The 11415-nt window shown below is 46.3% G+C and overlaps 1 protein-coding gene across 1 annotated transcript; it reads left to right on the top strand.

Moving 5' to 3' along the window:
• Positions 1 to 407: 407 nt before the first annotated feature.
• Positions 408 to 11254, top strand: LOC124016346 (histone acetyltransferase KAT2A). Its single transcript, XM_046331898.1, has 18 exons — positions 408 to 723; positions 1008 to 1134; positions 4305 to 4450; positions 4581 to 4670; positions 4772 to 4953; positions 5150 to 5341; positions 5494 to 5600; positions 5753 to 5860; positions 6052 to 6188; positions 6361 to 6569; positions 6685 to 6811; positions 6975 to 7085; positions 7172 to 7315; positions 7492 to 7606; positions 7702 to 7738; positions 7861 to 7924; positions 8593 to 8677; positions 8912 to 11254. The coding sequence occupies exons 1-18, from the start codon at positions 499 to 501 to the stop codon at positions 9103 to 9105; spliced, it is 2400 nt and encodes a 799-aa protein (XP_046187854.1). The 5' UTR covers positions 408 to 498; the 3' UTR covers positions 9106 to 11254.
• The last annotated feature ends 161 nt before the right edge of the window (positions 11255 to 11415 follow it).

The raw sequence follows: 11415 nt of genomic DNA, 5'->3' as shown, positions 1-11415 counted from the left end.
CTCTGACTTAACAGTAATAGTTGGGGCAGATTCTATTTTCCCATACTAATTGTAAACAGCTGTTGCCCCAAAGCTGAAGCCTTTCATTTCAAAAAGCATTAAGTTATTTCACATTATAACACTAAGTTATTTCGATTATTTATCCTACATAAGAACCTCTCACAACAGTCCTCAGTCCTCTACTGACCTCTACTGGATCGTTCAAGTTGGATTTATACTCAATGTTGCCCAATAAATAGTGTACCTAATTCAACAGTGTAATAACGTATTTTTCTATGTAAATGCATTTCTATGTTTTTATTGCAAACTTTGACTACTCCGGCTACTTTCAATACATTATGCAAGCTGCAGGTGTCACAGACTACAGTACCCATACTGCCTTTCTTCAGATCCAGGGCGAGGGGAGAGGTGAGCGACCCAAGCAGGGGTGGAGTGGAACCAATGATGTGTATACGCACCATTGAGTGGAACAAGCAGCAGTGAAGCGTGCGTTTTGATATGTCGGACCCGGTGGCACAGGCCTTGCAACCCCGGCTACATCAAGCTCAGTCTGGTGGGACTGCTGGGTCAAACGCTGCTGCGGTGGGATCTGGATCGGGGAACAGTGACCCAGTCAGACCAGGTCTTAGCCAACAACAGCGGGCGAGTCAGAAAAAAGCCCAAGTCAGAGCTTTTCCACGGGCGAAAAAGCTCGAGAAACTCGGCGTCTTCTCCGCTTGCAAGGTAGCTAGCTAGCTAACGTTAGCTATATGGCTAGGCTAGCTAACTAGCCATTTCCCCTACTGGTATAACAGTCTCAACAAACGGAAACAAAACACCATTTGTATTTGGTTTCTAACATGCAACAATAGCCTTCGTAAATGTATATGGCGTAGCTAACGTTACTGTCAAGAATATAGTAACGTATAGCAAGGTTAACCAACTTTGCTAACTAAACAGCCAACTAGCATGAATCTGCTTTATGGTGCTAGTGTGGGGATTCTGATTTACTTTCCTCTTTTTTTTAGGCTAGTGACACATGCAAGTGCAATGGCTGGAAGAACCCACAACCGCCGACTGCCACCCGAAGTATGGATTTACAGCAACAAGCGGCCAGCCTTAGCGAGTCCTGCCGCAGCTGCGGGCATGCCCTGGGTAGGCTGCCTTTATGACTCAACACTAGTTTGAAGGATAGATACGCTCCATGATCACACTGAACCTAATGTCATCAATAAACATCATAGATATAGAATCTGTATGCTATTCCATAATAGCAATAATTATAATATGAATTGCACAATGTAGGTTTCAGTCTCATATCTTTATTGAGTGAGTAGGAAAGTAAAATACTTAGATATCCTCCCTTTTTAAAGGGGAAATCAGTGGTTGCTACATCCATTTGTGTACTTATACATTTCATTTAAATGTTTTATGTCACCTTTATTTAACCAGGTAGGCTAGTTGAGAACTAGTTCTCATTTACAACTGAGACCTGGCCAAGATAAAACAAAGCAGTGCGACGCAAACAACAACACATGCAATTAACAAACATACAGTCAACACAATAGAACACGTCTATGTACAGTGTGTGCAAATGAGGTAAGATCAGGGAGGTAAGGCAATAAATAGGCCACGGTGGTGAAGAAATTACAATTTAGCAATTAAACACTGGAGTGATAGATGTGCAGAAGATGAATGTTCAAGTGGAGATACTGGGGTGCAAAGGGGCAAAAAAAAAAAAAATAACAGTATGGGGATAAAGTAGTTGGATGGACTATTTACAGATAGGCTATGTACAGGTGCAGTGATCTGATCTGCTCTGACAGCTGGTGCTTAAATTTAGTGAGGGAAGCTATGAGTCTCCAGCTTCAGTGATTTTTGCCGTTCGTTCCAGTCATTGGCAGCAGAACTGGAAGGAAAGGCGGCCAAAGGAGGAATTGGCTTTGGGGTGACCAGTGAAATATACCTGCTGGAGTGCGTGCTATGGGTGGATGCTGCTATGGTGACCAGTGAGCTGAGATAAGACAGGGCTTTACCTAGCAAAGACTTCTAGATGACCTGGAGCCAGTGGGTTTGGTGACGAATATGAAGCGAGGGCCAGCCAACAAGAGCATACATGTCGCGGTGGTGGGTAGTATATGGGGCTTTGGTGACAAAACGGATGGCACTGTGATAGACTGCATCCAATTGGTTGAGTAGAGTGTTGGAGGCTATTTTGTAAATTACATGGCTGAAGTCAAGGATCGGTAGGATAGTCAGTTTTACGAGGGTATGTTTGGCAGCATGAGTGAAGGATGCTTTATTTCGAAATAGGAAGCCGATTCTAGATTTAATTTTGGATTGGAGATGCTTAATGTGAGTCTGGAAGGAGAGTTTACGTTCTAACCAGACACTTAGAATATGTGGACAATTACAAATACCTAAGTCAGAACCGTCTAGAGTAGTGATGCTGTATGGGCGGGCAGGTGCGGGCAGCGATCGGTTGAAGAGCATGCATTTAGTTTTACTTACATTTAAGAGCAGTTGGAGGCCACAGAAGGAGAGTTGTATGGCATTGAAGCTCGTCTGGAGGTCAGTTAACACAGTGTCCAAAGAAGGGCCAGAAGTGTACAGATTGGTGTCGTCTGCGTAGAGGTGGATTAGAGAATCACCATCGGCAAGAGTGACATCATTGATGTATACAGAGAAAAGAGTCGGGCCAAGATTTGAACCCTGTGGCACACCCGTGAGACTGCCAGAGGTCCGGACAACAGGCCCTCCAATTTGACACACTGAACTCTGTCTGAGTCGTAGTTGGTGAACCAGGCGAGGCAGTCATTTGAAAAACCAAGGCTGTTGAGACTGCGGTGATTGACAGAGTCGAAAGCCTTGGCCAGGTCGATGAATACAGCTGCACAGTATTGTCTCATATCGATGGCAGTTATGATATTGTTTAGGACCTTGAGCGTGGCTGAGGTGCCCCAGTGACCAGCTCAGAAACCAGATTGCATAGCGGAGAAGGTACGGTGGGATTCGTAACGGTCTGTGATCTGTTTGTTAACTTGGCTTTCGAAGACCTTGAAGACCTATTGATTCTTGAAGAATATAACTTGTGTTTGCGTAATGAGCTTAGTTCAACCGTCGTACCCCATCAGAACCCAAAATATACGTTTGTTTGTATTTTATGTTAATTTATTTAACCTTTATTTAACTAGGCAAGTCAGTTAAGAACAAATTCTTCTTTACGGTGATGGCCTACCAAAAGGCCTCCTGCTGGGATGGGGATTAAAAATACATGAAATAAAAATAAAGGACAAAACACACATTACAACAAGAGAGACAACACAACACTACATATATAATAATAATATATAAAGAGAGACCTAAGACGACAACAACAGCATGGCAGCGACACAACGTGACAACGGCACAACGTGGTAGCAGCACAAAACAGGGTACAAACATTATTGGCCACAGACAACAGCACAAAGGGCAAGAAGGTAGAGACAACAATACATCACTCGAAGCAGACACAGCTGTCAGTAAGAGTGTCCATGATTGAGTCTTTGAATGAAGAGATTGAGATAAAACTGTCCAGTTTGAGTGTTTGTTGCAGCTCGTTCCAGTCGCTGCTAGCTGCAGCGAACTGAAAAGAGCAGCGACCCAGGAATGTGTGTGCTTTGGGGACCTTTAACAGAATGTGACTGGCAGAACGGGTGTTGTATGTGGAGGATGTCGGATGCAGTAGATATCTCAGATAGGAGGGAGTGAGGGGCCTAAGAGGGTTTTATAAATAAGCATAAACCAGTGGGTCTTGCGACGGGTCTACAGATATGACAAGTTTACAGAAGAGTATAGAGTGCAGTGATGTGTCCTATAAGGAGCATTGGTGGCAAATCTGATGGCCAAATGGTAAAGAACATCTAGCCACTCGAGAGCACCTTTACCTGCCGATCTATAAATTACATCTTGCTTGGTTAGGATGGTACACCGAATCAGGGTTTGTTGAGCAGCTGGGGTGAAAGAGGAGCGATGACGATAGAGGACTTCTAGAACTTCAGCCTGCAGCTCTGAGAAGTGCTGAGAGAAGGACAGTGTACAGTCTAGCCTTACTCCCGAGTACTTGTATGAGGTGAAACAATGTAGAGCCTAAAAACATGGGTAAAACTATCATTGTAATACCACGGATGGTCAGTCCTTGCATCCGTAGCTCTGTCTATGAATTTGAGAGTAGTTACGTTTCTCCGGCCCCATTCCTCAACTTTTTGAGGGGGTCCTCAGTCATTGTTTCAACTGCTGATTGACGCTTTAAGAGGCTGATCTGTTATTGAACCACTCCTGTGCAGCGGCCCATGTGTCCCACCTGGAGAACGTGTCAGAGGAGGAGATCAACCGGCTGCTGGGCATGGTGGTGGATGTGGAGAACCTCTTTATGTCTGTGCACAAGGAGGAGGACACGGACACCAAGCAGGTCTACTTCTACCTCTTCAAGGTAGGAAATCACCCCCCCCCCTTTCCAACCAGACAGACAAGTGTAGATGGCCATAACCTCTACTTCTCTGGCTTAGCACATCTTGACCCTCTCTCTCTGTTGGCCTCTACCCTCCCCCCCCCCCCCCCAGCTGCTGAGAAAATGCATCTTGCAGATGAGTCAGCCGATAGTGGAGGGATCATTGGGGAGTCCCCCCTTTCAGAAACCCAACATTGAGCAGGTAGTAACAGTCTCCTTCCTACCTGTTTCTCAAGCTGTTCTTTCCTTCTTCCCCAACGCTAAAGTACTTTTTGTACACGTCTGTTTTATTTTGTTCCTCAGGGAGTGTTGAACTTCGTTCAGTACAAATTCAGCCACCTGGCACCCAGAGAGAGGCAGACGATGTTTGAGCTCTCCAAGATGTTCCTCCTGTGTCTCAACTACTGGAAGCTGGAGACTCCCACACAGTTCCGCCAGCGGTCCCAGAAGGATGATGGCACAGCCTACAAAGTGGACTACACCAGGTGTGTGTGTGTGAGCCATGTGTTGTGGAAAATAAATGTTTTAATTCCAGCGTATTGCATCTTGCTTTTTTGATATGGTTGTATCGCATCTGGTTTATTTTCTGTTCATGTAAAGGTCTCACTGCATTCTGCTCTTTTTGTTCCCATCATTAGTGACTCACAACTACTGTAATCTAATCTGTGTCTTGTTTCCCAGGTGGCTATGCTACTGCCATGTCCCCCAGAGTAACGACAGCCTGCCGCGCTATGAGACCACCCAGGTGTTTGGCCGCAGTCTGCTCAAGTCAATCTTCACCGTGACGCGCCGCCAGCTCCTGGAGAAGTTCCGAGTGGAGAAGGACAAGCTCCTCCCAGAGAAACGCACACTCATCCTCACACACTTTCCCAAGTACGTGGTGTGCAACCAATCCGTAGTAATCCGCTTGGAAAGTTGATACTTATTGTGGTTTCTCCCTCGAGTTTACAACCAAACCAAGATTCTGGAGTGAGTGAGACGGATGCTGTGTATCTGTGCCTTGTAACAAAGGGTTTGTTTCCCAGGTTTCTGTCTATGCTAGAGGAGGAGATCTATGGGGAAAACTCTCCCATCTGGGAGGCTGACTTCACCATGCCTGCCTCCGAGGGGGGCCAGCTGGGTCACCAGTTAGGTGAGGGGCACCTAACAACTAAATAAGTGGTTCTCATAAGACCCAGAAAGGCACTTATAGGTTGTACAACATGTAATGTATGATTTCCCGCTCTCCATTTTCAATAATTCTGTCTGGTTTCGGTCATTGTGCTGTGTTTCTGATCATGGCAGTGATCAGCCCTGCTGCAGTGTCGGGCTCGCCCTCCTTCTCTAAAGGCAACAGTGGCCCTTCGCTAGGCAGTCTGGGGCTGGACTCTGGCGTGGCCGAGCCCATAACAGGTCAGTAACTCTGGCAACGCCGCCAAGCTGACATTTTGCTTTGCACCAGGTGTGAAGTAATAGCTGACGTTTGTGTTTTTTAATGTCATATCTGTCCCACGTGGGAGATTTTATTTCCCATGCCTCTGTGGGATATAGCCTCACACATAAACAGCGTCTAAATGAATGGTGGTTGTACTGTCTCTCCTCAGGAGAGAAGAGGAAGCTTCCAGAAGTTCTGACCCTGGAGGATGCTAAGAGGATCAGAGTGATGGGAGACATCCCGATGGAGTTGGTCAACGAGGTGATGATGACCATCACTGACCCGGCTGCCATGTTGGGCCCAGAGGTGAGTTCTTCCCAAGGCCGAGACGCATCATTTACTGTCCTTTCGCCAGTGCAACATGGATATTTACGTTGATGTTTTATCTAGTCTTAACATCTAAGTATGGAAACGGGATGTTTGTTCGAAGGAATATAATTAATTGACTGTGTCGACCATCACTGTCACACTCTGCTAGACGAGTCTGCTGTCTGCCAATGCTGCTCGTGATGAGACAGCCCGGTTAGAGGAGAGGCGGGGCATCATAGAGTTCCATGTCATAGGAAACTCCCTTTCCCAGAAGTCCAACAAGAAGATTTTGATGTGGCTGGTGGGCTTGCAGAACGTCTTCTCCCACCAGCTGCCTCGCATGCCCAAAGAGTACATCACACGCCTCGTGTTTGACCCGTACGTAGACATTTGAACGGTGTCTCTCACCTGTACCCCGTCTTCAGTCAATCCTCTTGAAATGAACCTTTTGTGACCCTTTCTCCCCCGCTGCCTTGGACTGTTCTCTGTCCAGGAAGCACAAGACGCTGGCCCTAATCAAAGATGGCCGTGTCATCGGGGGAATCTGTTTCAGGATGTTCCCCACCCAGGGCTTCACTGAGATCGTCTTCTGTGCCGTCACATCCAACGAGCAAGTCAAGGTATGGACGCGCCTTTCCTTTACATACAACAGCAAAAATACTGGAATCAATTACCTGGGTAAGTTGGACTTAATGGCTTGTTATTGGACTTTATTGGAGTTTGAATGTATGTTGGACTAAGAGCCCAACATTTCCCCCTGATTGTTTGCCATTGTGGTTTCAGGGCTACGGTACTCACCTGATGAACCACCTAAAGGAGTACCACATCAAGCACAGCATCCTGTACTTCCTCACCTACGCTGATGAGTACGCCATTGGCTACTTCAAGAAGCAGGTATGGTATAGGATGATAACATGTACCTCCCTCTCTTCCTCACCTCTCGTTTGACCTCTCTCCTCTGGCTCTTTTTGCCATTGCAGGGTTTTTCCAAAGACATCAAAGTGACTAAGAGTCGTTACCTTGGTTACATCAAGGACTACGAGGGGGCTACCCTCATGGAGTGTGAGCTGAATCCCAGAATCCCCTACACGGAGCTCTCTCATATCATCAAGAGGCAGAAAGAGGTGAGAGGACTCTCTGTAGGAAGTCCTCACATTGTGGGGCACACAGATTGAGGTGAATGTCAGTGGACGGTTATGCATCTCTGTTCCTTTCTCCATCTGTTGATGAAAGGACAGTGTTAATGTCCATGTTGGTGTGTTTTTAGTCAACATGTCCCTGTGTTTCCATGACTGGTCAGATCATTAAGAAGCTGATTGAGAGGAAGCAGAGCCAGATCAGGAAGGTATACCCAGGACTCACCTGCTTCAAAGAGGGGGTACGGCAGATCCCTGTGGAGAGCATCCCTGGCATCAGTAAGTGGCTGTGGGTCCTTCTAATACCTTGTTCAGGGTATAGACTATTAATGCCTTGTCTGATGTCATGGTTTAATGATTTTTTTTCTCCCTAGGGGAGACAGGCTGGAAGCCCAGTGCAAAGGAGAAAGTGTAAGCTGAATGTTTGGTCTATCAGGAAATTTAAAAAATGATGTGCATTGTTGTCACTGGCAGCCTTTACAATCACACTCATGTCATTGAATTCATATATTATTACCTATCCTGTCTTGTAGGAAAGAGTTAAAAGACCCTGACGTTTTGTACAATATGCTGAAGAATCTCCTGGCCCAGGTCAAGGTAAAACACTGACACGCACCGATACAACCCAGTGTTCAACCTCAGGAGTGGTCAGACGGGTCTGCATCCAAAATGGCAGCCTATTCCCTATATAATCCCTGATCAAAGGCCTCCCGAGTGGTGCAGCGGCCTAAGGCATTGCATCACAGTGCTTGCTGTGTCACTACAGATCCTGGTTCGATTCCAAGCTGTGTCGCAGCCGGCCGCGAATGGGGAGACCCATGAGGCGGCGCACAATTGGCCCGGCGTCGTCCGGGTTAGGGGAGGGTTTGGCCGGCCTGGGATGTCCTTGTCTCATCGCGCTCTAGCAAGTCGTGTGGCGGGCCGGGCGCAGTACACGGTCGCCAGGTGTACGGTGTTTCCTCCGACACATTGGTGCGGCTGGCTTCCGGGTTAAGTGGGCGTTGTGTCAAAAAGTAATGTGGCTTGGTGGGGTTGTGTTTCGGGGGACACATAGCTCTCGACCTTCGCCTCTCCCGAGTCCGCGTGGAAGTTGTAGCGATGGGACAAGACTGTAACTACCAATTGGATTCCATCAAATTGGGGAGTAAAAAGGGGGTAAAAAAAACCATCCCTGATCGAAAGTAGTACACTCAGTAGGGAATAGGGGACCATTTGGGATTCAGACTGAAAGTCCTAACAACGGTGTGGTTGTGTTCCTATCCCAGACTCACCCTGATGCCTGGCCCTTCATGGAGCCTGTGAAAAAGACTGAGGCTCCAGACTACTACGAGATCATACGCTTCCCCATTGGTGAGTATATCATCTGCTCATTATTCCCTGGCTTGTTTATATGTCCCAGCCATGACAATTATCCAGCTCTTTGAACTCATTTTGATATTAAAATAGGGAAAAAAGCATTCCATGTTTCACCAACTCGATGCGCGTTTAATTGTAAGTCTGTCTGGATATGCCGTTAAACCCGCTGAAGGAATATTTCAAATATAACCTATGCGTCTCCCTCTCCTCTCTCCCACCTTCCTGTAGATCTGAAGACCATGACGGAGAGGCTGAAGAACAGATACTACGTGACCAAGAAGCTGTTCATAGCAGACCTGCAGCGCGTCATTACCAACTGCCGTGAATACAACCCCCCGGACAGCGAGTACTGCAAGTGTGCCAACACCCTGGAGAAGTTCTTCTACTTTAAGCTGAAGGAAGGGGGCTTGATCGAGAAGTGAAGCTAGGGTCACAGGGTCACCATGCACGACGGCCCCACTGCGGAACAGCAGAGAGGAGCGCTCGTGGACACTCACTCACGCACGCACACCCACACACACTGTCTTGTGATGACATCGTCAGGGGGTCACTGCTAGCCATATTCCAACCCTTTTTCCCCTCGTCTTTTCTTTTAGGAAGCCTTTATTAATGGCAGTGTGTATTTATGCATGTTTATATTACTGGTGGTTGAAGGGAACAGTGGAGTAAAACAACACAATCGTGGAGGTAATTGGAAAGGCTCTATGGGCGAGGTTAAGTTTGTTAATGTGTCGAAATGACTCTCCATCAATCTCTCACTCTCTGTTTGTTTGTCTCCCTCTATCCCCGTCTCACTACCCTCTGTAGTATAGAATCTGTGTGTTGCCGTCTCATTCTGGTTTCATCCTTGCTGACACATAGGAGCTGTAACGTATCCCTGTGCCTAAACGGCTGGTCCCACAGCAGATCATGTCACACTTTCCACATAGGTTACGTTCAAATTATAGGATGGCATTTTCACGGGATTGTTTCTCAATCGGATGAAATGATGCCCGCTTAGACATTCACACTCGCAGCTCCTCCAGATGGGGTTTATATTTTTTGGTACTGTCGTGGAAACGTGAGTAGGGTGGGGGGGGACCTACGCCGTTGTTGCCTTCCTCTACTGACATACACTTGAAAAGAGGCCAGTAGACTTGGAGGGTAGAAACACAAGACCAGAAATGTTCCGACTCGCATTGTCAAAGTCCGGTCGCAGTCACAGATAATGTCCGCGTTGCAGGCTGACTACGTCGCAGACGCCTGCCACACCTCACAAGGCCCCGGATAGCTATTTAACCACATGTAACAGGACACGCTAACCATCGGTTGACGCAATGCGACAACTGAAATGTAGTCAGCCTGAAGCGTGACCATTAGATATCCCTGTCTGACATCGCGTTGTGTTGGATTTGCCATCATGTGATTGGTCAGTAGCAAAACTTCCCGTTTTCCTATACGTTTCATCTTCATGGTTGCCCCCGAATAATTTCCCGACAACTACTGTATGTTGAACTTTGTATTTATTTATTATTTCACCTGAACAGTATAATGAAAACCTACCGCTACATTTGAAGATACTTAGGCCTAATGTTAGTGTAGTCGTCAATACTGTTCTTTTCCCATTCTCTTCTGGGCCAGTATGGCCATGTCACTGATCTCAAACATGGTTGTTTTTCTTGGGGAAATATCAGAGATGGCGTAGTAGTGTGTCATTGTTGTTTTAATGGTGTTGCCTGATCTGAGGGTAGTCTCTGGTATCCCAGACCAAGGGCGGCAACAGGAGTGTTGTTAATGTGGGAGCCAACCCGTCTGCCTAGGGAGACTACTCTGAGGGTTACTGGCTACCCTTTTGTTTAGGTTTCTGTTCGTCCTAGAAATACCCTGTTTCTGATGGAAGCACAGGATCCAACCACAGTGGTAAACATGACCGTTCGGTTTGTCACTATTTCGCTGAAAGGCCATAGAGCCCCTGTCAATCCAGTATGTGGGTGATGCACAGCACTTCCCCTCCCTGCTGGTTCTGTCTCTTCTATGGTGGATATGCATTGTGTTAATGTGGTAATGGCTGACAAACACACAAAAAACAAGTGTCTGGTTTGGTGTTCTCTCCATACTCACAAGCAGTATCGCATGATGGAGAACTATAATCTGCATCCATTTCTGTTCTGTTGTTACTGAGATGGCCACGGCTATTCACACACACCCACTTCTTGTTCATGGTCGGTGTCTGATTGTCTGCCTCTTGAGATGCCTTTGGTTCTCTGCTATTTTGTAAAACGTTTTGGGGGGAAATGACTGGTCTGTGCTGGGGTGGTTGAGTATTCCACTGAACTGTTGTGTGTGTGTGTGTGTGTTTGTACGTGAATCATGACTAGCTTTGAGCAACTAAAGTGATGTCAATGTTTCTTTATTCAGGGTTGTCAGTTATGTATCTCTCAATCTACCTATGTATGCTGCATTACGATTCTGAAAATACTCTGTGAGTGAAATGTAAAAATATTAGCACGGATACGGCTTTCTTTTAGTTATATGGTTTGAAGAGCTCTTTGATGTAATACTGTTCATGAAAATAAAGTTTTTATAGTCAAATTTTTCTGTGCTTATTATCTTATAAGATGGCAACTAGTTTCAGTAAACACGTGTTTTTTTATGTTCCAGTAACCACACAGTGTTGTTTAGTAGGTTTGACCATAAGGTTTATTCAGGCTGTTTAAATGCCTGAAGACATGCTCTACTTGTGTTTCTCATGG

Source organism: Oncorhynchus gorbuscha, linkage group LG26, assembly GCF_021184085.1.
Source record: "Oncorhynchus gorbuscha isolate QuinsamMale2020 ecotype Even-year linkage group LG26, OgorEven_v1.0, whole genome shotgun sequence".
In the NCBI taxonomy this organism is placed as follows: Eukaryota; Metazoa; Chordata; class Actinopteri; order Salmoniformes; family Salmonidae; genus Oncorhynchus; species Oncorhynchus gorbuscha.
The sequence above is the reverse complement of the archived record's forward strand: the minus strand, read 5'-3'. Positions and strand labels throughout refer to the sequence as shown.